The sequence below is a fragment of the Papaver somniferum genome, unplaced genomic scaffold (genome assembly GCF_003573695.1).
Source record: "Papaver somniferum cultivar HN1 unplaced genomic scaffold, ASM357369v1 unplaced-scaffold_65, whole genome shotgun sequence".
NCBI lineage: Eukaryota > Viridiplantae > Streptophyta > Magnoliopsida > Ranunculales > Papaveraceae > Papaver > Papaver somniferum.
In genome coordinates this window covers 2,424,274-2,451,839 of record NW_020649304.1, presented here as the reverse complement: position 1 = coordinate 2,451,839, position 27,566 = coordinate 2,424,274, and the positions used below count along the sequence as shown (strand labels likewise).

The following is a 27,566-nucleotide window of genomic DNA, read 5'->3' as shown; positions in this document are numbered from 1 at the left end:
TTTTGGGTGTTAAAATTGACATGATTAACAGGTTAAGGCCTTAAATTGAATTTGTTGGAAATTTCTGCTAGTTATGATACAAATTAAAAATGGTTTTCTGTGAAACAAGATGCAAATTAAATTACCAATGTATCTCCATTACCAATCTTGTTGTTCTCGTTAATGGCGTCCTTGGAAGATTCTTCAACCCTACTAGGGGATTAAGGTCGGTTACCATATCTGTTACCTTTTCCTTTTATGTACAGAAGCTCTCTCTAGAAGTATGTCAACACTGAAAGTATTAATATTAGTATGGTTCCAAAATCTGCAACGAGGCCCCTCCAATTAGCCATCTCCTCTTTGCAGATGATTGCATGTCGTTCGTTAATGCTAAGCAATGCAAGAACCTAGTTAATATTATTAAAGACTTCATTTCTTCTTCTAAACAACTTATCAACCTCAATAAGTCTGGCGTTTTCTTCAGTAAGAATACTGATGAATTGATGCCATCTAACATAAACAATTACATGGATACACAAATTATTGACATTGAAGACTGGTATCTTGGTTCTTCATTGTTTACGAATAAAAGCAAGATACAATTTTTCAAGCCATGTGTAGAAAAATTCAAGTTCGGACTTGCGGGCTAGAAATTAAGGCACTCTGGCCTCCATGAAATGCAATTATGATATCAATTATCACTTCCACATCAACTATCTACTAGATGAATTGTTCCTAGCTTCCAAAGCATACATGCAATGATTTAAAAAAAACTACAAATAGATTTCTTCTGGGAAAAGGAAATTAATCATCCAAAAGGCATTTATTTCAAGGCTTGCACTTCAGTTTGTATATCAAGTAACTTAGGGGGTCTGGGCTTCATGAATATATTACTTCAGTTTGACCATCCACGTGGCTCAACAAAATTTTGAGTTTGAACATTACCATAGGAACTGCTCTTAGTACTGAAGCATCATTTTCTCGAAATGGTAATATATCAAATGGTAGATACATGTTACTAAGACCGTCTTTTTTTCGTATAATCAGTCCTCTCATACTTATATTAAATCATTTTCTGGGGAAAAAATTCTTTTCCTTATGAAGATTTTCGGTCCTTTACAGTTCCAAGTATGTTGTTCTTGTTATACCCATGCATTTTGGTTTGCTATTAACGAATCGTAGACTTATAAAACCATCAACTAAATCTCTTCCTCGGATTGTAAGATGATCCAAAATCTAACTCAATCAAATCTTCATATCTAGTCATCAAAACCTAATAAGGAATCTTTGATTATAATAAATTATCAGCTGTGCCTATTCCGATTTTCTAATGGCTTAATAACAAAGACGTGATTAGCACACATTAGTATGACGCCTGAATATGAATAATCATTGTAGATAAAAGACTTAAAGAGACACTCGTATAGATTTGGCTATTGATGGGAACCTAAAAGCCGGCCTCATGTATCAATAATTGAATTCATTCCACTCCAACTTCTTCACTAGTAAACTTATGCCTACTTGGTACCAATCATAAATAGAGAAACACATCAAGATAGCAAAATAAGACCAAATTGAGTCGGGCTAAAGATACTTATAAGAAATATAGGATAATTAAAGGATAATTTGGCCAAATTAATTTGTAACAACTTTGTGCATTATGTAATCTTTCCCAGATCATGTCCATCCATTTTCTTCAACTCCCTTGAAATAAATGTTTCAAGACTTTGAGTCTCGGACACGTGAGCGTTAGCACCCCGAACATCCCCTCCCATATAAATTATACGGCGAGTTGAATGGATTAGATGTCATTACTTACAAACGCGGCAAATCTCCACCGAATAATATACGGCGAAAATCCTCTTTCCATAATAACTAATAACTATGCGAATCTCAGATTATTAACTTCTGATAAGAGCCGACTTACGGCATCGTAATTTAGATCGGTGGAGATCCATGAAAGACACACTGACATGATATTTGATGCACCAGAAAGCAAGAAATACTTTTTCCATCTAAAATCCAACTTTCCTTTTTAATTTAAAAAATAGATGCAATAAAACCAACCAATAAAAACCCTATCTTTCCCAACTTCACCATCCTTTCGCTTCACAAAACAAAATATTTTCTTCTCATTCAATCCCCTTCCACCACGCCCTTAGACTCTTTCTGCAGAGTCCTCTTCACCATTCACAATCAAATCCTCGTCTTTCACATTTCTCACACAGATTGGAAAACCAGATCACCGGATTTCAATCTTCTGAACTTAAAAACAGAGAGGAGATATCTCTGCTCTCTGTATAATCGGTTCTTCTTTTTTATCACCGAGATAATCATGATGATGTCTCGGAACTGTTCTCAGTGTGGGAACAATGGTCATAATTCCAGAACTTGCGGTGATGTTAATGGTAACAGCAATACTCATGATGATGCTGGTAATAGCAACAATACCAATGGGTTTATGTTGTTTGGTGTTCGTGTTACCAAAGGTTCTTCGAATCCGATGATTCGTAAGTGTGTTAGTATGAATAATCTATCTCAATATCAACAGATTCAAGAGCCAGTAAATGTCAATACTGCTAACATTAATACGAATACTAGTGCGCATGATCATGATGCTTCTTCTGGTTACGCTTCTGATGATGTTGTTCATAACTCCATCGGTGTTCGAGATCGCGATCGTAAACGAGGTTTGTTGAATTCCATCTCTAATTTTAATTTGTGTATAACAGATCTGTTTGATTTGGTTTACTGATATTTAGATTTTGTTTGATGATAATCTAATTGTAGGAGTACCATGGACAGAAGAAGAACATAGACTATTTTTATTAGGGTTACAAAAAGTAGGAAAAGGTGATTGGAGAGGAATTTCAAGAAACTTTGTGAAAACAAGAACACCAACACAGGTAGCCAGTCATGCTCAGAAGTATTTCTTAAGGAGAAGCAATTTGAACAGAAGAAGACGAAGATCCAGTTTATTTGACATTACTACTGAAGAAGAAGAATCAACAGGTGAAAATCAAAATCATATTCCTATTTCGCCTTCTTATTCAAATGGTGAATTTGGATTTTCATCATCGTCGGCATCATCTTTTCAATTGAATCTTGGGATTTCAGCCTCATCATCTGTCGATGATTTAACAAGTCTTAACAAGCATCGGTCCAATATTATCCGTCCTGTACCGGTGTTTCCTATCCCTCCATCGTCGAGGATGGGAAATCTCAGTTTAGATTCAAAGAAATCAAAATCTAAGGTGGATGACTATCATCCACAACATCATCAATCTACTGTTTTATCGCTTAATCTGGGGAGCACTTCTGTATCATCTTCGAGTCAGCAACAACAAACAATATCAAACTCCTCAAGGCACTCTGCTTCTTATAACCAGCAGAAGAGTAATAGTAATAGTTTTAGTAGCAGTAGTGATGGGGATCTTGATTTGAATGGTGGAAACGTAATTAGAGTTGCTTGATGGAATTATATTATAGAATTCATTCTACTGTAAAAACAAAGATCAAATTTTCAGAGAGAAAGAAAGAATCAAATTGGTGGTTAGTTGTTTTCTGTTTTTTTTTTTTTGGATTTAGAATAATTCTGGCATAATTAGAGATGCCTCCTAGAACTTACAAGTTTCATAATTCAAATCCTTTTTGACTGTTGACTTAAGGTTGACTATTTGTCTTACTATTATAAAATTAATTACTAATATTTTCTTTGTCTTGCCCAGGCCCCAAACTTCTTCTGACCCTGTCCTGCCCAAAGTGATAATATCAGACAGTGATGCTGCTACATTAACGTTTTGGCATTTGTATAATTGTATTTGTATCCAACTTTGGCATTCAATAGGAGATGCCTATGGGCTATGCATATTATACCAACTCTGTTTTCATTATTATAAATAAACTCTAGCCAGAGGAATAGAGATAGTGGATAGCTGACTAAGTGGAGACACACAAATAGGTATGGGTAGTTTGGTTATGGGGATTCTTTTCAATAATGGATGCTTTGTGTTTCATCTATCTGCTTTTGCTGCTTGGTTGTTTGTTTGTTTTTTCCATCTTTTTAAGGTAGGGTAGAAGGAATCAGTAGACAGTAATGTAGTACATGACCTAATTTTTGGTTTTCATTTAGGCAACCAAGTGACTCTAAAGAATGAGTGTAAGAATTGAAGAGTCTAGAGTCTCTAGACCTAGACTACTACTGTTAGAATCTGTAATCCAGCAACCTCCAAGAAGGGGACAATGTAATAGTACCAAAACCCTATCCTGGGACCAGCAATCCAAAAAATTGTTCAGTTATCGTACATTCACTCGTGTATCTTATCTTACTTTTTTTAGCATTGATGTTGTGTGTACGTAGTATGATTGAAGCCACTTATGCAGTGAGACTCCTTTGAGTAATGTGACAGCTGATGTGTCTTACTGTTACTTTGTTCACCTAATTGTGCAACCACCAACAGTATTATATTTTGCCTGGTAGTGAGTGCTCTGCCCAGACATACGCTACTGCGAGATTGTTAACTTCAGAGAGCCTGCGGTATGCGAACTACTCTCTTAATTAAGATCTCGTCTGGAGGTCTCCTTACTAATGCAGTATGCAGTATTGGCTAGCTCAGGCAAATCAATTAAGACTTGCCCATTGAAGTCTAGACTCTGAAGTGCTCTTCTTTAGTCTCCATTTGTGACTACTAAAAATCCAGTAGCACAACCAAATCTGATTTAATGGTGACAATGATATCAATGGAATGATAAATGTAATGTAAGAAGAAAGAGATGAGAGATACTGAAATATTGACATCGGATTTAACGTGGTTCGGCATACCGAGGCCTACGTCCACGGATTAGTAATTTTATTATGTGTAAGAAGAGCCTCCATTAGTGAGGAGCTCTGCAAGTGAAAGAGATCAAAAACGATCCAAAGAGCCGACCCCTTTTTCTAACCTAATCTCCTTCTTTATAAAGAAAAGAGGTCCCCAGCTAATTACTATGATATCCCTAGCTTAATAATTAAGCTAACAAAGAATAGTTGTAGTGTATGTTGATGTAGAGTTGTGTGTTGCTGATGACTTAATCAAGTGCCACGTGTTGATGGTTATATTTGGTATCTACAATTTGCCCCTTTTCATAAGGTTTGTTGGAAGAACAATCCTTAAGAAAACGTCTCTGTACCTTGCTTGTACCTTGCTTTGACAGTTGATGTTGCTATGTTTTATGCTGCGCCTTGGCTAGGTTTGATGCGGCTACCATTTCGTTGGTGCTTCTTGGCAATGGTGTGAAGTGCCTTGTTCCTGGGTATTGTGTTGCCCCGGTGGTTGCTTTTTCCCTGCCTTTTTATGATGAGAGATTTTAGCCTGAAATGTCCGCTTAAGTACAGAGTTGTGCTGCCAATATTCTTATGGAGATGGCTGCACATTGGTGCTATGTGTCTTGCTGGGAGCGTGGTGGACTTCGTTGCAACAGATTATAGGCAAGCGACTGTGGCGTGTGCATTCTGGAGCTGATAGAGGGATCTTCTTTCTATCATGCAGCTTGGATTTATCTGCGTGTTGCATCATGCATAATGATCGACGATTGAGTTTTTCGGAACTGTGTTGTACCAAACACTTGGTTACATTATTATGAAACAACAAAACAGCACTGCTCAGCGACTCAAACATGTATTAAATAAATTTTAACTTGACCTGTAGGTGGCTTGAGTTTTTCTTTGATTGATGGAGCTGTCTTTTGGTCTTGAGTTGATCCTTCCCCAGCAGTAGATTCACGCTCTGCTGCTTTAGCTGCATTTCTTCCTTCTTGCACAGGTCTTACGGTTGTCCTGCTGCTGTTGATGGTGTAGGAATTGAAGTGAAGAATTTAAAACTACGCCGGAGTGTATGTACTTGCCCCCACTCTTTGCGAGATTCCAAGGCATCTTTGATCAACTTCCTGTAAACAAAGTAGTTTCAAATATAAATTACAATTTCATAGCAAAGTGTGCTCGCCACATTAATTTGATGTCTGTCTCGTTTTGTGCCTGTAAACTTAAAATCAAAAGTTATTTCAATGTACAAAAATGCTAGTATAGCTCAATGGATTGAATCTGCGAGGTTCATGTCCAATGCTATTGGAATCTGCTATTGAGGGTAAGCTGGATGTCCCATTCTTGGCTTACATACCTGCAAAACCAAAGAAAATTGAAACTAAACCGTTAATATTTGTTGTATGCGTACACATGTAAGTTGGGTTAAGTTAGACTGCATCATTCTGTTACAGTTGTACAAGCCGAGTTGTAGCTTGAATGAGTTCAGTTCTCCTTCGTACGTACTAGCACCTTGTCATGACTGGAGCCAGTGGCGCCTGCATCTTTTGATGTTCTTGCGTATGCCAAATTAGTCCATATGGATACACACTTAATAATAATAAGTAATGATTCCTGTATAAAGGATATATTCTAGCAAAACTTGCCGACTGATATCGCTTTATGAGTGTAGAGGTAATGAGATAAGTATCGTTGAGAAACGTATAAAAAGTATGTGGAGTGATTATAGAAACAATAATCACTAACGAATAGAAGTATGATAAAAATAAAAACTCCGCAGTAAGTACTCTTCTACAAGAAGCATGAAGTATAAGAAGTAAGAAGTACCGATTCTTGAGTAAGTCTTCTCATATAAGAAGTATATGAAGCACTGGAAGTAAGAAGTATAAATTGTTGAAGAAGTACACTTCGCGCAAGAAGTATAAAGTGCCAAAATAAGAAGTATCAATCCTTGGAGTAGTATGAAGAATTACCAATAATGAGCATGAAGTATTCCGTTTATAAGGAGTAATAAGAAGTATTGCCCCTTGCTGAATGGCTTGGGATCTTTGTAGAAGAATTCCGGTAAAGAATATGATACACCAAAGTATTAATACTTGCCCATATTCTTTACCGAAGTTCTGAAACATCCCTGCAAACAAAAAGCTCAAATGCGTCTTACCCTTTCTCATTGATACATGCTTTCTCGTAATTGTTGTGTGCAGCAGCAAAAACGGCTGGTGACTGACGGGTATTAACAGCTATGTCCAGCACTCAGCAGTAGCAGCATATGTACATGGCAGCTTTATGTCTTGTCTGTTGCGGATCAAACCATTGATTGGTGCTGAAGTCCATGTGTTTGTAAGTGTGGATGAGTGTTTGATCGCGTAAATTCACAAGGGGGTTTTACCTTGCGTTACGTGTGGACCTGTCACCCCGCTGGCTAAACCCTGGCCAGGGGATTACCAAGCGGTGGGGATCCGAAACTATCGGTAACGTGGCGTATGCAATATAAACAAACACCCGTTCCGCCGAGCTGCCAAAGGCGTGTCATGTTGGGTATATCTTTCTTCTGGAAGCCTTCCCCCCGGTCATACACTCATAGACACTCACGGTGGAGTCCTGAGAGATTGCATGTAAGTGCTTTCCCCAGTATGATGTAACAATAAATATTAGATTAACAAGAAAGATAAACACAATAGTAGATACAACAATAATAATTACTGAGAGAGTAATAACGAAGATGTAACAATAAAGGTTGTCAAGAGAGCACAGATAGTTGAGAAAAACCTGCTATTAACTCATTTTGAACCTGCGCTTTCAAGAAAAACAACATACAATAGGAGATTCGACAATAAAGATTAACGAGAGAGTAATAACGAAGAGGTAACAATAAAATTTGTCGAGTGAATACAACAGTTGAGAAACAACATGCCATTAACTCATTTTTGCGCCTGCCTAAAGCTCACTTTTTGCCCCCTGAAATGTCAAGATGAAGAAGAAAAACAGAAAATGCCCTTAAAGAGTAACGATAGAATCTAACACTTATCTTTTTTCTCTATGGTCTGCTTTCTTTGTGGCATTGAGGAATACACCATGTGGCATTAAGAACTGAAAGGAGCAACTTAAGAGGTAAGCAATGATATAATAGTAGTAAGAGAAATAACAATAACAATCATAGGCGCTGCTAGTGATACAGTAAGTGTATAGGCCAAAGTCCTCTATGATGAGAGTGTAGTAAGGGGACAATTGTGTGCCAGGTTGTTCTCATCCATGTTCGCACCAAAAATGTTGCTGCTCCTTCCTTAGTTATGATGCTCTGTCACTTTTGGGTGAAGTCTTTTGTAATCCTGAAAGTCAAAAAGAGAAGGAAATTAAAACTCATCCAATTTTGGCACTTTTGCGAGTCTGTGTACGCGTGTAGCTTGATTCTCACTGCCCCTTGTTATTGCAAACTGGTGTTGCATAAGTATCACCTAATTTCATTGGTAGCACTGCTACAAAAATACAATTTTTATATCAGTATAGAGTGAATTGACAAGGAATGAAGAAACTTGCACACTCAGAAATCAAACCAATGCTTGCTCCCACCATGTGTTACTTAATTCTTTTGCAATAAATGTTAGTGCAAATGGTTAAACATATAAAGCAGGAACAATCATTAGTTAAGAAATAATTTGTTAATAGCTCATTTATGCCTCTGCATTTTCATGAAACAAAACTATAGAATGTATCAAAGATTAATGAGTTAGTCAAGGAATTTATCTGTATATGTGGTGTGAAATGTCATCTGGAAAACTCTCGACTTCTGCTTTCCAGAACGTTGTACGAGTAGTGATCATCCATTGATTCTGAGATGAGCCTACAAATCAATAATCCGACTAGAACACGAGTTGAATAGTTAGTCCCCTTGGTAAAAGATTAAAAACCAAAATAGGCATGTTAATAAGTGAACCCAAAATTAAAACTTAAAGAATTAGGTAAAGCTTATCATTTCCACAATCAACTACTGATTATCTCATAGGTGACCCAGCTTCTTTTCTGTAGCCGCAGTGAAAACACGGAGCTTCTCTTGTGGCTTTACTGAATTCAATGCCCCACCAAACAAGATTCAAATAGCAACTATCCGTTGATTTAAGAACCTAAATTTCAGTCGTTAAACTATAATAAGATCGAAATGGTTAGTCAAACTTAACCTTAAATGAAAATGAAGTGTGGAAGCCTAGTTGGTATTTGAACATGAATTAGACCTAAGCAGAAGACGTGAAACTTAAAACCATACTAGTGGCTCGGCTAAGAATTTTACCAAACATGTTAAGCATACAAGTTCAGGTGTGACTAAACAATTTGTTATTTAGGCCACACAAAAGGAAAATCATACCTGCAGCCTTTGGGTACGCAAGAAAATGTATAAGAAGAGTGGATCATTTCACACATGAGCGGATAATCCATACAGAGTAGAGATATGGATTGAAAAAACCATGTTAAATTATATCAAATGAAACGAAAAAGGAAATGAGACTTATCTGTTGCGAGGAGGTTGTGATTACGCTGGGTGATATCCTACGGAGCTGGAGATGCGGAATTGAATCTTGGGAGTTCAACCTGAGCTGCAGAATTTAACCACGGAGTTGAGCTTCGGAATTGAATCTGCGGAATTGAGCTTCGGAATTGAGTCTGCGGATTGAAGCTTCCGAATTGAGTCTTCGGATTGAGGCTTCGGAATGGGAGTTTGGCAGCGGGCCTGAAGCTTCGGAGTTGAATTGAGCTGCGAAGCGGGATTTGATCATCGAAATTTGAGCTTCGGAGCGGGAGTTGATCATCGGGCTTTGATCTTCGGAGTAGGAGTTGAGCATCAGAAACTGAGCAGCGGAACTGAAGCTTCGGGGAGGGACTTGAGCAGCGGATTTTGAGGCTTCAGAGATTTATCTGCGGGAATGAAGCTTGCATCTGCATATCTTTGCCTGCGGTTTCACAAATGTCAAAAGATTAGCTAAAGTTTAACAACGCAGCTTATGTAACTTTATTTTCTTCGGTTGCGACTTGCAAGGTCCCAATTTCTCTGCGTTGCTGGTGCGTGGTTGGAGTGTACGATCTCTTCTCCCTGCGGTAAGTGAATATATTAGATTTCTTTCAAACAAGTTACTAGTAATATGACACGAACGTGGCATCGTGATTCTCTGTACGTCGGTTTCCAACTGCGTACACTTCTACTTTCTTGTAACGGCGAGGGATCAAAGTAGTTAGTAGTTTCTATCCGTAAATAAAATGGAAAGATGGGATATTTTTTTTAATGAGGAATAAACAATATATGGGTGGTGTTTAGATCTGTTGATATCTTCATAGATTCGGTGATATCTGATTTTTTACATCGATGTAAATTCTTCACTGAAGCATAAGAAAAGAGAATAGATCCCTCACTGGAATAGACTTGATTTGAATAAAATACAGGAGAAATAAATTCTTTAACATCTCTCCCAGTTTTCTAGCGCCAAATTGTGACTACTAAAAATCCAATAGTACAACTGGTGTGGAATGGAAAACACACAAAAACTCTTGCAAGTATACAAGGCCAAGTTTATAGAATAGAAGGAAAGCAGGGGAAAGTCCACAGGGAGTGGGAGCACTATAAGAGAAACCTAAGCTAACAATGGAGACAGTGAGCAAGACAAAGTAATATGGCATACAAAGTGGCAGAAGTAAAGAACCAAAGCAGCAAGGTAAAGCAAAGCAGCAAAGAAAACAGCTAAGAACCAAGGCTTGGAAGCCAAGGGCAGAACAGTGCACAGAGACTACAAATTGCAAGACAATAGGCGAGCAACACAGCTAAGAAATATAAACTGAATTTGAAGCAAAGCAAGACTGAAAATGTAAGTGACTGAGAAGGATATTGTGGCTAAGCCAAGGCTTAGATTCCACCTTGTGTCCTAATCAAATAACATATTCCTAGGTTGAGTTGAGTCCTATGCATACAAATGGAATGGAAAGAAAATTAGCTTGCTCAACTAATGTGCTCCTAGCATTGACTGTCTTTTGACAGTACAATCAATCACAAGCACACAGATGAGCACTAATCTCTCCCATTGCTCAAGAAAAACAAGCATTAAGGCTCTAACCTAGCAATTCATCATCCAACAATGCACTAAGGCTTCATCTGAGCCTTAGCTGCAGTAATTTAGCTCATGAAAAACATGTTAACAGCATCAACATTCATCATGCAAAATAATTCAAACATAACATACACACAACAATCAACTGTTAACTGCATAAGAAGACTGAAATTGGAATTGCATAATATTTTGGTTTAATTCTCTACTGGCTAGTCCAGAGATCATCCCCCTCAATTCACAACCCTTAACACCTATTTATACAAATAAACAAAATCCCCAAAAATCAGGACCACATCAGTCCAATTAGGGTTTGGTGAAAATACAAAATAAATCAAAGAAAATCCTACCTAACTATGATAACAACCCTAATAGACTAACCCATGCTTCAATTAGACGTACAATTTATTTCCCCAAAAAGTTCCCAAATCAGAAAAATTAGGGTTCTTATAAAAATTATTAAAATTTACCTAATCATTGTTGACACTGGTAGATGTCGACCCATGCCTCCAATCCTTCTCCTGATGCTTCTCTTGTTCTTCCCATGCCCTAATTGATTTTCTAGCTCATCTATTTCATCAACCCCTAACCTAGGGTTCCTGTGAGAGGAAAAGATCGAGGAATTGATGTTATAGAAAGCTAGAGGAGTAGGGGAATGATGGCTCGAATGGTGATGGTTGAATGATTTGGGGGGGAGAAGATGGTGGAGTGATTTGTGGGAGAAGATGGTGGAGTGATTTGTGGGGAGCGTCACTGTTGCAGAAGAGGGGAAGAAGATGGATTCGATGGTTTTGGGAGAAGGGTGTGTTTGGCTAATGGGTATAGAATGGGGTATTAGGGTGTTGAGCGGGTTCAGCGAGGTTTGATGATCTGCGACAAGAAGCGATGGATGGGAAGATGGTAGGTGGATCCAACGGCGATACGGAGGTAAGCGTGGAGCGACCGTCGGATGAAGGGATGTAGCAAAACGGACGACCCAAGATGGAGATGGGTGTTGCGATGTAAAGCGGGAGCTTCGGAGTTTGATGTGCGATGATGGAGCGACCGTTGGATGATGATATGGATCCAATATGACGGCTACATGAGAAACGGGTATGGATATAGCAAATGGACTTGGGTGAGGGTTTTGGGCATTGGGTATGCCAAGCCCATGTCTTCTTTAAGAACAATTCTTCCTCTTCAATCCCACTTCTAGCCTTTTGGTCTTGTGCACGACATTCTTCGCGGCTTCCTTGTGTAATTCCTCCCGTCTTTTCACTACTTTTCTTCTCTTTTCGCTCCGCACTTCATCCAAACTTTATTTATTACCTAAAAATGCAAAATTAAGTAAGAAAAATATTTATTCTTGAAAACAATGAAAATACAGAATATGGGATAAAATGTAGAATTAATGCGCAAAAGATGAGTTAAATGCCAACAAAAAGGGATAAATATATACATTATTTGGCACTCATCAAATACCCCCAAACCTGAATTTTACTTGTCCTCAAGTAAAACAAAAGGAAATCCTACCTATACCACTGTCGCTGGTCTCTCGAATGCATTTAGCGTATGCACTAAGCCTTTTAAACCACTAAGTGTCCCTAGTGGACGAGTTGAAGTCTCGTGAAGGTTTGCTTAGAACGTACCTACAAAGTTCTAGGTCAAAATATAAGCTCAGATTCCATCAAATGTGACATGTGCAAACAGTTTAAGCTCACAGCAAAATGGAGATGTCAATCTAGCTATCAAGGCACAATCCTAGCACTGATAACAAAAAAGACATGTGATAAGAGTGTAAAGTGTATCTACACATGTGTAAAGAAAGATCTGAGTTATGACTACTAATCACCAAGAGATAGTTTCTCAGGCTAAGAACCAAGGTCGAAATCTAGCTAGCTGTCCGGACTTTACGAGAATTGTGAATGAGTTGGAGGTATTTCACAATTACTCGCGTTGTACATCAATGGCATACACCCTCCTTGCTTATTACAATGAAACAACAAAATGACTATTTACATGACTCTTATTTACATTGACTACTCTCTTTTATTTTTGGAACAAGAGAGAATGGAATTGATAAATACTTGATTTTTTTGTATTTTCTGATATTTTTTTTTTTTGATATACATTTTTTTTTTTTTTTTACAAGGAAACACTTTTGATACATATACAAAAGGAAACAAAAGATTACATGACACTTTGCAAGAGGTAGCCCTTTTTGATGCACCCAGTTAAATTCGATGGTTGTCTTTCTTAATGTAACCTCCACCTTCTATCCCAACCAACCAAAGAACAAGCTAGTCAAGTTTCGTTCAGTATTCTAAAGTGATTGGCAATCGTAACTTCCTATCAAACACCTTGAAGATCGAGGCCATACATGTATTGGTAGATCGTGCGCGTGCAAATTTCTTATCACTATGTGAATTGTGCTAGAATCAGGGTGCCTAAATATCTAGACTAAGACTCCTAATAATTACATATTTGCACAAGAGTCAACATTTCAAGGTAAATGAGCTCCATTTTTATGTTTTCATTTTTTTATTTTTTTTTGAATTTTTTCGATTTTTTCAAAAGAAGAAGGAGTTCGTTTTCAATTATAGCATATTATCATGGTATCTACTCTATACCCCCAAACCTAAACTAAACATTGTCCTCAATGTTTCAAAATATGGAAAGAATTATAAAACAATATATGAAGAGGAACATGCTGAGTAGAGTAAAAGGAGAGAGAATACCCGATTGTACGGCGAAACTCCGTTATTCAAGGCAAAAATCCATCATATTAGGAGTCACAATGGATGAGCACAAAATATATACAAAAGGAAATTTAACTAACACATTATCTACAAGAAAATTTGGTTTTTAATGGGATTGGAGTTTGGGTTTGGATTGGGGAAAATTTGGTTTTGATGGGAAAAGACAAATTTTGGTTTTTAGGGAAACATTTGGAAAACTTTTTGGTTATTTAGGGAAAGAGTGGACCAGTTTAGTCCACATAGACGGGTCCTCCAGGTTGGTTGTTTCAATGTCGGGTGGAAATGGCTCAAGGAATGGCTTTAATCTCTGCCCGTTGACTTTGAAAACGTTCTTGTTGGAACATCCTCCAGCTCTACAGCTCCATGAGGAAAAACTGTGCGTACTAGGTACGGACCCTTCCATCTGGAACGCAGTTTTCCTGGAAAAAGATGTAATCGGGAGTCATACAGCAAGACTTTCTGACCAGGAGTGAAGGATTTGCGTAGAATACGCTTGTCATGAAACAATCTTCATCTTCTGCTTATATAACTGGCACTGTCATAAGCCTCATTTCTCAATTCTTCCAACTCGTTGAGTTGAAGTTTCCTTTGAATTCCAGCTTCGTCCAGAGAAAAGTTCAGCTCTTTGATTGCCCAGTAGGCACGATGTTCTAATTCCACAGGTAGATGGCACGGCTTTCCATACACTAGACGATAGGGGGACATGCCAATTGGTGTCTTATAAGCTGTTCTATAGGCCCACAAAGCATCATTCAATCTAATGACCAATCTTTCCTGGACGGGTTAACGTCTTCTCAGAATGTGCTTAATTTCCCTATTAGAAACTTACTTGTCCACTCGTCTGAGGGTGGTACGGAGTAGCAACCTTGTGAGTTATGCCATACTTGCGTACTAAAGACTCAAAGTACTTGTTACGAAAATGTGAACCGCCGTCACTGATGATAGCTCTAGGGGTACCAAAACGTGAAAATATGTTTCCTTTAGAAATGAAAGTACCACCTTGTGGTCATTTGTTCTGGTTGCTATGGCTTCTACCCACTTAGAAACGTAATCAACTGCGACTAGGATGTACAACTTGCTGTCAGAATGGGAAATGGACCCATGAAGTCTATCCCCCAAACATCAAAAATCTCCACAATCAAAATGGGGTTCAATGGCATCATGTTTCTCCTCGAAATGCTTCCTAGCTTTTGACAGCGTTCACAAGCAACACAATAATCATGGCAATCCTTGAACAATGATGGCCAATAGAATCCACACTGCAAGATCTTTGCAGCGGTTTTCTTGGCACTGAAATGGCCTCCACATGCTTGGTCATGACAGAAAGATATCACATCTTTCTGTTCAGTGTTGGGGACACATCTCCTAATGATTTGGTCTGGGCAGTACTTAAACAAATATGGGTCATCCCAAAGGAAATGTTTAACTTCAGCCAGAATTTAGAGCGGTCTTGTCTCGACCAACGTGAGGGCATCCTACCTGTAGCGAGGTAGTTAACAATATCAGCAAACCAAGGAAGGTCTGAGATAGACATCAGCTGTTCATCTGGGAATGATTCTCTAATCAGCTCAAATTCATCAATAGACTCTAAAGTTAATCTAGACAAATGATCAGCAACCACATTCTCACAACCTTTCTTATCACGGATTTCGAGATCGAATTCCTGTAATAAGAGTATCCATCGAATAAGGCGAGCTTTAGCATCCTTCTTGGAAAGAAGATACTTCAAAGCCGCATGGTCTGTGTATATGATGATCTTAGACCCTATCAGATAAGATCTAAACTTGTCTAATGCGAAAACGACGGCAAGCAATTCCTTCTCGGTAGTTGAATAATTGAGTTGGGCATCATTAAGGGTTTTGCTAGCATAGTATATCACATATGGTAGTCTATCAACTCGCTGTCCTAAAACAGCACCAACAGCATAATCAGAGGCATCACACATAAGTTCGAACGGAAGCTTCCAATCGGGTGGTCGGACTATAGGAGCGGTGGTGAGAAGGGTTTTTAATTCCTCCCATGCCTTCACACAAGCAGCATCGAAATTGAAGGCAACATCTTTGGAGAGAAGACTGCACAGAGGTCTGGAGATTTTGCTGAAATCTTTGATGAATCGCCGGTAAAAACCAGCATGACCTAGAAATGATCTGATCTCCTTCACAGAGCGAGGTTGTGGTAGATGTTGAATGAGGTCAACTTTAGCTTTATCCACTTCAATTCCTTTTTCTGAGATGATGTGTCCTAGAACTATTCCTGAATTCACCATAAAATGGCATTTTTCCCAATTTAGAACAAGGTTCTTTTCTTTACATCTGGATATCACGAGGGCAAGATGCTTCAAACATTCGTCAAACGAGGAACCAAAAACAGAGAAATCATCCATAAAGATCTCGAGAAAACTATCTATCATGTCAGAAAAAATGCTCATCATGCAACGCTGAAAAGTAGCAGGTGCATTACACAACCCGAAGGGCATACGTCTATAAGCAAACGTCCCAAATGGACACGTGAATGTAGTTTTTTCCTGATCTTCTGGAGCAATGTGAATTTGGTTATAACCGGAAAAGCCATCTAGAAAACAGTAGTGACTGTGTCCAGACACACGTTCTAGCATTTGGTCAATGAAAGGGAGCGGGAAGTGATCTTCCTTGTTACTGTGTTCAACTTCCTGTAGTCGATGCATACTCGCCATCCTGTGGTTGTACGAGTAGGGACTAATTCATTCTTGTCGTTCTGAACTACAGTAATGCCTGACTTCTTAGGCACAACTTGAATGGGACTAACCCATTTGCTATCAGGTATTGGGTATATGATACCCGCATCAAGTAGTTTCAGGATCTCTCCTTTGACTACATCTCTCATGTTAGGATTAAGTCTCCTTTGCATTTCCCTAGATGGTTTGGCATTCTCTTCAAGGTTAATGTGGTGCATGCAAATGGTGGGACTAATTCCTTTGAGATCTGAGATGGTCCATCCTAAGGCCTCTTTGTGTTCCTTAAGTACTTCTAAAAGCTTACTTTCCTGTTCCGTGTCTAAACATGATGAAATAATGACGGGTAAAGTATCAGAAGAACCTAGGAATGCGTACTTCAACGTACTAGGCAATGTTTTCAATTCAAGCTTGGGTGGCTCAACAATGGATGGAATAAGCTTGGAATCAGAGAGTAAGGGTGGTTCCACTTCATATTTCCTTTCAGTGATGTCCATTTGAGGTACAGATTCGAGCAGAGATAGGACGTCACTACAGTATGCATCATCATAGGAATCTGGGTTAAAGTTCTCCATACATGCTTGAAAGGGGTCGACGGATAGAATGTTAGTCAACGAATCTTGCATTAATCCTTCAATCATATTAACTTCATGCACATCATCATCATCAAGATTCACAGGTTGTTGACTAATATCGAACACATTCAATTCTACCGTCATGTTACCAAAAGACAGTTTCAACACTCCATTACGACAATTAATGATGCGTTGGACGTAGCCAAGAAAGGACGTCCTAAGATGACAGGAATGTGACAGTCTGGGTTTTGTACAGGTTGAGTGTCTAAGACAATGAAGTCTACGGGAAAATAGAATTTGTCAACCTTGATCAAAACGTCTTCGACCACTCCACGAGGAATCTTGACAGATCGGTCTGCCAGTTGTAGAGTGATAGATGTTGGTTTCAACTCCCCAAGACCTAACTGCTCATAAACAGAATATGGCAGTAGGTTAACACTTGCACCTAGGTCTAATAACGCTTTATTGACCGTGTGTTCTCCTATAGTGCAAGAAATTGTTGGACATCCTGGATCCCTAAACTTGGGTGGAGTTTTGTTCAGAATGATGAACTCACCTGTCAGCTAAGAAAGCACGTTTTTGCACATTGAGCTTGCGCTTTGAGTACACACAAGTCTTTGAGGAATTTGGCATAAGCAGGGATTTGCTTGATTGCTTCAAGAAAAGGAATGTTGATGTTGACTCTCTTGAACAGATCTAACATCTCATTATAATGGGTACTTTTCTGTTGATAGATCAATCTTTGAGGAAATGGGGCAACAGGAGAATGAGTTGGCAAAGGACATTCACAGCAGTAGAATTGTCAGATTTTCCAACTTGCTCAGGTTCTTTGGTTTTCTGGGGTTGTGGAGACAGCGTGGAATTTGTATCAGATTCATTAGGTTCGCCCACGTTGTTCTCGATGACTTTACCACTTCGGAGGGTGGTAATGGCATGGACTTGATCGGGTGAGGTTTCAGTGCAGGATGTTGTGCCTGCTTGAAATATCCTCTTTGGATTTGTTGGGGTTGGCTCGGAAGTTTACCCTTTTCTCTCTCACACATTTGATCCATCTTTTGATCTAGATTTTTCTGACTTTGCATCAAACTCTGGAACATTTCCTCTAGGGTGGATAATCTCTTGTCGTATTGTGTTGAGGATATGATTGTTGTTGAGAGTTTGATTGTTGTTGAGGGTTCCTCGGGTGTTGATAACCTTGATTGTTCTGATATCCCTGATTGTTTTGATAGCTCTGATTGGGTTGAGATGGTCCTCCCTGAGTGGGTCCTTTTGACCATGAAAAGTTAGGGTGGTTTCTCCATCCTGGATTGTAGGTCTGTGAATAAGGGTTATGCTCTGGTTTTTGAAACATGGCATGTGCCTGTTCAAGCCTAGATTCCTGGACTGCAAGCAAATCGGGACAATTTTGGAATTGATGGTTGGGATCGTTACAAGCGGCACAAACAGACGAAGCGACATGTTCTCGGAGAGTAGTGGTGGAAGGTTTTGAATTTTTATGTAGTTCTAACTCTTCTAATCTCCTAACTATTGATGCCATGTTTGCTCTTCCCTCGAAATCCGCTTCAATCCTAAAGCCTTTGCTTCTGATGTAGTCTTTCTGGTTTCACGGATGGATTCCCACTGTTGCGTCTTTTCAGCTACTTCAATCAAGAAGTCCCAAGACGCATCAGCAGTTTTGTCTACGAATAAACCATTACACATCGACTCAACCGTTGTTCAGGTGGACACATCTAGACCTTCATACAAATTTGCACAAGTCTCCATTTTTCAAAACCATGATGGGGACATTGGAGCAATAATTCATTGAATCTCTCCAAGTATCTAGCTAAGGTCTCACCTTCTAATTGCACAAAGCTATTCAGACTTTGACGAATTGTCGCAGTTGTGGTTCGGGAAAAACTTTTTTGAAAAACTCCTTTATGAGGTCATCCCATGTCATGATGGATTGAGGCTGTAAAGCATAGAGCCAGGCCTTTGCCTTATCTTTCAGGGAGAAAGGAAAAAGCCTTAACTTTAGGGTTTCGTCGGACATTTGAGTGAAACGCAGAGTTCCACAAATTTCCTCGAATTCTCTCACGTGGTGGTACGGGTTTTCATTCTCAACACCTCTAAAAATAGGAAGCATCTGTATTTTGCTTGATTTCAGCTCATATGGCCATTAGCCTCGGGTAGCAATACAAGAAGGTTGACTGGCTCTAGTTGGGTACATATAATCCTTGAGGGTACGGGGTTCTCCCATTGTTTCTGGTTGATCTGGACTGTCTCCCTCAGAACTTAGAATTTCGATAGGTTCGCGGGTTAATTCTAAAAGTCTGTTTGTTTGGTCTCTGTAGGTCACAATCATGTCCTAGTAGGTACCTTAACTAACATGTTGGTCAGAGCAATCGGAAACAATTTGGCCCACAAGGGTTATGAAGATTTGGTTTTGAATGGGTGTTGGACTAACAAGGGATTTTGGTTTTTGGTTTAAAGGGGTTTTGGAAAAAAAATTTGAACTAAACCTAGCTAAATTAGCACAACTCATAAAGAAAATAAAAACAATAATAATAATTACAAGCCCATAAAAGAAAAAAAGAAAATAAAAGAAAAGAAATAAAAATAAAAATAAAAAAATTATTACAAGCCCAAATTAAAATAAATTAATTATTACATACCCAAATTGAATATTTAATGGGGCCCAAGTGGGTTACTCATGGTTTAGGCTTACTTGGTTAAGGAGGGAAGCCCAGTTAGGCTTTTGTTCCCTTTAGTTTGCACAGCCCAGTTGGGCTTTAGGATCGTCCTAAGCAGCTCACGCTCAAGCCCAGCAACAGCAGTTGGGTTTAGCAGCCCAGCAAGCCACAACAACGAAGCCCACCTCAGTTGGACGAGCCCAGCAACTTGGCAAGCCCAGTTCAGTTGAAGTTGTGAATCCCAGTTCAGAGAAGTACAAGCCCACCAGTAGAAGCAGAGCCCAGCAGCAGCAGGTAGCAGCCCAGTTGCTTTGGCTTGGCAGCAGGCTTGGCGCAGCAGCTTTGGCTTAGCAGCATCAGCTCAGGTGGCCTAGCACACAGCTCTGCAGCAACTCAGCAACAGCAGCAGCAGCCAGCAGCAGCAACTCGTGGCACCTGCAAGTGAACAAGAGTGCAATGATATCAGGAGACAGCTTCAAGCACAGCAAGGTAAGATGCACTTTCAGCAGATTATGCAGTGGTAGATGAAAGACATCAAAGGAAATCAGCAGATGGCAGCACCACTCCCGGCAGCGGCGCCAAAAACTTGGTGTGGAATGGAAAACACACAAAAACTCTTGCAAGTATACAAGGCCAAGTTTATAGAATAGAAGGAAAGCAGGGGAAAGTCCACAGGGAGTGGGAGCACTATAAGAGAAACCTAAGCTAACAATGGAGACAGTGAGCAGACAAAGTAATATGGCATACAAAGTGGCAGAAGTAAAGAACCAAAGCAGCAGGTAAAGCAAGCAGCAAAGAAACAGCTAAGACCAGGCTTGGAAGCCAAGGCAGAGGGAGATTTTGTGCACTGTTTTCAGTGCACAGAGACTACAAATTGCAAGACAATAGGCGAGCAACACAGCTAAGAAATATAACTGAATTTGAAGCAAAGCAAGACTGAAAATGTAAGTGACTGAGAAGGATATGTGGCTAAGCAAGGCTTAGATTCCACCTTGTGTCCTAATCAATAACATATTCCTAGGTTGAGTTGAGTCCTATGCATACAAATGGAATGGAAAGAAAATTAGCTTGCTCAACTAATGTGCTCCTAGCATTGACTGTCTTTTGACAGTACAATCAATCACAAGCACACATATGAGCACTAATCTCTCCCATTGCTCAAGAAAAACAAGCATTAAGGCTCTAACCTAGCAATTCATCATCCAACAATGCACTAAGGCTTCATCTGAGCCTTAGCTGCAGTAATTTAGCTCATGAAAAACATGTTAACAGCATCACATTCATCATGCAAAAATTCAAACATAACATACACACAACAATCAACTGTTAACTGCATAAGAAGACTGAAATTGGAATTGCATAATATTTTGGTTTAATTCTCTACTGGCTAGTCCAGAGATCATCCCCCTCAATTCACAACCCTTAACACCTATTTATACAAATAAACAAAATCCCCAAAATCAGGACCACATCAGTCCAATTAGGGTTTGGTGAAAATACAAATAAATCAAAGAAAATCCTACCTAACTATGATAACAACCCTAATAGACTAACCCATGCTTCAATTAGACGTACAATTTATTTCCCCAAAAAGTTCCCAAATCAGAATTAGGGTTCTTATAAAAATTATTAAAATTTACCTAATCACGTTGACACTGGTAGATGTCGACCCATGCCTCCAATCCTTCTCCTGATGCTTCTCTTGTTCTTCCCATGCCCTAATTGCTTTTCTAGCTCATCTATTTCATCAACCCCTAACCTAGGGTTCCTGTGAGAGGAAAGATCGAGGAATTGATGATATAGAAGCTAGAGGAGTAGGGGAATGATGGCTCGAATGGTGATGGTTGAATGATTTGGGGGGGAGAAGATGGTGGAGTGATTTGTGGGAGAAGATGGTGGAGTGATTTGTGGGGAGCGTCACTGTTGCAGAAGAGGGGAAGAAGATGGATTCGATGGTTTTGGGAGAAGGGTGTGTTTGGATAATGGGTATAGAATGGGGTATTAGGGTGTTGAGTGGGTTCAGCGAGGTTTGATGATCTGCGACAAGAAGCGATGGATGGGAAGATGGTAGGTGGATCCAACGGCGATACGGAGGTAAGCGTGGAGCGACCGTCGGATGAAGGGATGTAGCAAAACGGACGACCCAAGATGGAGATGGGTGTTGCGATGTAAAGCGGGAGCTTCGGAGTTTGATGTGCGATGATGGAGCGACCGTTGGATGATGATATGGATCCAATCTGACGGCTACATGAGAAACGGGTATGGATATAGGAAATGGACTTGGGTGAGGGTTTTGGGCATTGGGTATGCCAAGCCCATGTCTTCTTTAAGAACAATTCTTCCTCTTCAAGCCCACTTCTAGCCTTTTGGTCTTGTGCACGACATTCTTCGAGGCTTCCTTGTGTAATTCCTCCCGTCTTTTCACTACTTTTCTTCTCTTTTCGCTCCGCACTTCATCCAAACTTTATTTATTACCTAAAAATGCAAAATTAAGTAAGAAAAATATTTATTCTTGAAAACAATGAAAATACAGAATATGGGATAAAATGTAGAATTAATGCGCAAAAGATGAGTTAAATGCCAACAAAAAGGGATAAATATATACATTATTTGGCACCCATCAAATACCCCCAAACCTGAATTTTACTTGTCCTCAAGTAAAACAAAACTAAGGAAATCCTACTTATACCACTGTCGCTGGTCTCTCGAATGCATTTAGCGTATGCACTAAGCCTTTTGAACCACTAAGTGTCCCTAGTGGACGAGTTGAAGTCTCGTGAAGGTTTGCTTAGAACGTACCTACAAAGTTCTAGGTCAAAATATAAGCTCAGATTCCATCAAATGTGACATGTGCAAGTCAGTTTAAGCTCACAGCAAAATAGAGATGTCAATCTAGCTATCAAAGGCACAATCCTAGCACTGATAACAAAAAAAAGACATGTGATAAGAGTGTAAAGTGTATCTACACATGTGTAAAGAAAGATCGGATGTTATGACTACTAATCACCAAGAGATAGTTTCTCAGGCTAAGAACCAAGGTCGAAATCTAGCTAGCTGTCCGGACTTTACGAGAATTGTGAATGAGTTGGAGGTATTTCACAATTACTCGCGTTGTACATCAATGGCATACACCCTCCTTGCTTATTACAATGAAACAACAAAATGACTATTTACATGACTCTTATTTACATTGACTACTCTCTTTTTTTTTTAACAAGGAAACACTTTTGATACATATACAAAAGGAAACAAAAGATTACATGACACTTTGCAAGAGGTAGCCCTTTTTGATGCACCCAGTTAAATTCGATGGTTGTTTTTCTTAATGTAACCTCCACCTTCTATCCCAACCAACCAAAGAACAAGCTAGTCAAGTTTCGTTCAGTATTCTAAAGTGATTGGCAATCGTAACTTCCTATCAAACACCTTGAAGATCGAGGCCACACATGTATTGGTAGATCGTGCGCGTGCAAATTTCTTATCACTATGTGAATTGTGCTAGAATCAGGGTGCCTAAATATCTAGACTAAGACTCCTAATAATTACATATTTGCACAAGAGTCAACATTTCAAGGTAAATGAACTCCATTTTTTTATGTTTTTTCATTTTTTAAATTTTTTTTTTGAATTTTTTCGATTTTTTTCAAAAGAAGAAGGAGTTCGTTTTCAATTATAGCATATTATCATGGTATCTACTCTATACCCCCAAACCTAAACTAAACATTGTCCTCAATGTTTCAAAATATGGAAAGAATTATAAAACAATATATGAAGAGGAACATGCTGAGTAGAGTAAAAGGAGAGAGAATACCCGATTGTACGGCGAAAGCTCCGTTATTTCAAGGCAAAAATCCATCATATTAGGAGTCACAATGGATGAGCACAAAATATATACAAAAGGAAATTTAACTAACACATTATCTACAAGAAAATTTTGGTTTTTAATGGGATTGGACTTTTTGGGAAAAATTTGGTTTTGATGGGAAAAAGACAAATTTTGGTTTTTAGGGAAACATTTGGAAAACTTTTTGGTTATTTAGGGAAAGAGTGGACCAGTTTAGTCCACATAGACCGGGTCCTCCAAGTTGTTTGTTTCAATGTCGGGTGGAAATGGCTCAAGGAATGGCTTTAATCTCTGCCCGTTGACTTTGAAAACGTTCTTGTTGGAAACATCCTCCAGCTCTACAGCTCCATGAGGAAAAACTGTGCGTACTAGGTACGGTCCCTTCCATCTGGAACGCAGTTTTCCTGGAAAAAGATGTAATCGGGAGTCATACAGCAAGACTTTCTGACCAGGAGTGAAGGATTTGCGTAGAATACGCTTGTCATGAAACAACTTCATCTTCTGCTTATATAACCTGGCACTATCATAAGCCTCATTCCTTAATTCTTCTAACTCGTTGAGTTGAAGTTTCCTTTGAATTCCAGCTTCGTCCAGAGAAAAGTTCAGCTCTTTGATTGCCCAGTAGGCACGATGTTCTAATTCCACAGGTAGATGGCACGACTTTCCATACACTAGACGATAGGGGGACATGCCAATTGGTGTCTTATAAGCTGTTCTATAGGCCCACAAAGCATCATTCAATCTTAATGACCAATCTTTCCTAGACGGGTTAACTGTCTTCTCGAGAATGTGCTTAATTTCCCTATTAGAAACTTCTACTTGTCCACTCGTCTGAGGGTGGTACGGAGTAGCAACCTTGTGAGTTATGACATACTTGCGTACTAAAGACTCAAAGTACTTGTTACGAAAATGCGAACCACCGTCACTGATTATAGCTCTAGGGGTACCAAAACGTGAAAATATGTTCTCCTTTAGAAATGAAAGTACCACCTTGTGGTCATTTGTTCTGGTTGCTATGGCTTCTACCCACTTAGAAACGTAATCAACTGCGACTAGGATGTACAACTTTCCGTCAGAAATAGGGAATGGACCCATGAAGTCTATCCCCAAACATCAAAAATCTCCACAATCAAAATGGGGTTCAATGGCATCATGTTTCTCCTCGAAATGCTTCCTAGCTTTTGACAGCGCTCACAAGCAACACAATAATCATGGCAATCCTTGAACAATGATGGCCAATAGAATCCACACTGCAAGATCTTTGCAGCGGTTTTCTTGGCACTGAAATGGCCTCCACATGCTTGGTCATGACAGAAAGATATCACATCTTTCTGTTCAGTGTTGGGGACACATCTCCTAATGATTTGGTCTGGGCAGTACTTAAACAAATATGGGTCATCCCAAAGGAAATGTTTAACTTCAGCCAGAATTTAGAGCGGTCTTGTCTCGACCAACGTGAGGGCATCCTACCTGTAGCGAGGTAGTTAACAATATCAGCAAACCAAGGAAGGTCTGAGATAGACATCAGCTGTTCATCTGGGAATGATTCTCTAATCAGCTCAAATTCATCAATAGACTCTAAAGTTAATCTAGACAAATGATCAGCAACCACATTCTCACAACCTTTCTTATCACGGATTTCGAGATCGAATTCCTGTAATAAGAGTATCCATCGAATAAGGCGAGCTTTAGCATCCTTCTTGGAAAGAAGATACTTCAAAGCCGCATGGTCTGTGTATATGATGATCTTAGACCCTATCAGATAAGATCTAAACTTGTCTAATGCGAAAACGACGGCAAGCAATTCCTTCTCGGTAGTTGAATAATTGAGTTGGGCATCATTAAGGGTTTTGCTAGCATAGTATATCACATATGGTAGTCTATCAACTCGCTGTCCTAAAACAGCACCAACAGCATAATCAGAGGCATCACACATAAGTTCGAACGGAAGCTTCCAATCGGGTGGTCGGACTATAGGAGCGGTGGTGAGAAGGGTTTTTAATTCCTCCCATGCCTTCACACAAGCAGCATCGAAATTGAAGGCAACATCTTTGGAGAGAAGACTGCACAGAGGTCTGGAGATTTTGCTGAAATCTTTGATGAATCGCCGGTAAAAACCAGCATGACCTAGAAATGATCTGATCTCCTTCACAGAGCAGGTTGTGGTAGATGTTGAATGAGGTCAACTTTAGCTTTATCCACTTCAATTCCTTTTTCTGAGATGATGTGTCCTAGAACTATTCCTGAATTCACCATAAAATGGCATTTTTCCCAATTTAGAACAAGGTTCTTTTCTTTACATCTGGATATCACGAGGGCAAGATGCTTCAAACATTCGTCAAACGAGGAACCAAAAACAGAGAAATCATCCATAAAGATCTCGAGAAAACTATCTATCATGTCAGAAAAAATGCTCATCATGCAACGCTGAAAAGTAGCAGGTGCATTACACAACCCGAAGGGCATACGTCTATAAGCAAACGTCCCAAATGGACACGTGAATGTAGTTTTTTCCTGATCTTCCGGAGCAATGTGAATTTGGTTATAACCGGAAAAGCCATCTAGAAAACAGTAGTGACTGTGTCCAGACACACGTTCTAGCATTTGGTCAATGAAAGGGAGCGGGAAGTGATCCTTCCTTGTTACTGTGTTCAACTTCCTGTAGTCGATGCATACTCGCCATCCTGTGGTTGTACGAGTAGGGACTAATTCATTCTTGTCGTTCTGAACTACAGTAATGCCTGACTTCTTAGGCACAACTTGAATGGGACTAACCCATTTGCTATCGGGATTGGGTATATGATACCCCATCAAGTAGTTTCAGGATCTCTCCTTTGACTACATCTCTCATGTTAGGATTAAGTCTCCTTTGCATTTCCCTAGATGGTTTGGCATTCTCTTCAAGGTTAATGTGGTGCATGCAAATGGTGGGACTAATTCCTTTGAGATCTGAGATGGTCCATCCTAAGGCCTCTTTGTGTTCCTTAAGTACTTCTAAAAGCTTACTTTCCTGTTCCGTGTCTAAACATGATGAAATAATGACGGTAAAGTATCAGAAGAACCTAGGAATGCGTACTTCAACGTACTAGGCAATGTTTTCAATTCAAGCTTGGGTGGCTCAACAATGGATGGAATAAGCTTGGAATCAGAGAGTAAGGGTGGTTCCACTTCATATTTCCTTTCAGTGATCCATTTGAGGTACAGATTCGAGCAGAGATAGGACGTCACTACAGTATGCATCATCATAGGAATCTGAGGTTAAAGTTCTCCATACATGCTTGAAAGGGGTCGACGGATAGAATGTTAGTCAACGAATCTTGCATTAATCCTTCAATCATATTAACTTCATGCACATCATCATCATCAAGATTCACAGGTTGTTGACTAATATCGAACACATTCAATTCTACCGTCATGTTACCAAAAGTTTCATTCAACACTCCATTACGACAATTAATGATCGCGTTGGACGTAGCCAAGAAAGGACGTCCTAAGATGACAGGAATGTGACAGTCTGGGTTTTGTACAGGTTGAGTGTCTAAGACAATGAAGTCTACGGGAAAATAGAATTTGTCAACCTTGATCAAAACGTCTTCGACCACTCCACGAGGAATCTTGACAGATCGGTCTGCCAGTTGTAGAGTGATAGATGTTGGTTTCAACTCCCCAAGACCTAACTGCTCATAAACAGAATATGGCAGTAGGTTAACACTTGCACCTAGGTCTAATAACGCTTTATTGACCGTGTGTTCTCCTATAGTGCAAGAAATTGTTGGACATCCTGGATCCCTAAACTTGGGTGGAGTTTTGTTCAGAATGATGGAACTCACCTGCTCAGCTAAGAAAGCACGTTTTTGCACATTGAGCTTGCGCTTTTGAGTACACAAGTCTTTGAGGAATTTGGCATAAGCAGGGATTTGCTTGATTGCTTCAAGAAAAGGAATGTTGATGTTGACTCTCTTGAACAGATCTAACATCTCATTGTAATGGGTACTTTTCTGTTGATAGATCAATCTTTGAGGAAATGGGGCAACAGGAGAATGAGTTGGCAAAGGGACATTCACAGCAGTAGAATTGTCAGATTTCCAACTTGCTCAGATTCTTTGGTTTTCTGGGGTTGTGGAGACAGCGTGGAATTTGTATCAGATTCATTAGGTTCGCCCA

At 39.4% G+C, this 27,566-nt stretch overlaps 1 protein-coding gene across 1 annotated transcript; it reads left to right on the top strand.

The window, feature by feature from the left end:
* The first annotated feature begins 2,044 nt into the window (after nt 1–2,044).
* On the top strand, nt 2,045–3,509 carry LOC113343742 (transcription factor MYB1R1-like). The gene is made up of 2 exons (XM_026587878.1): nt 2,045–2,669; nt 2,770–3,509. Exons 1-2 carry the CDS (start codon nt 2,315–2,317, stop codon nt 3,450–3,452), a joined length of 1,038 nt encoding a protein of 345 aa, XP_026443663.1. The 5' UTR covers nt 2,045–2,314; the 3' UTR covers nt 3,453–3,509.
* Nucleotides 3,510–27,566: the final 24,057 nt, after the last annotated feature.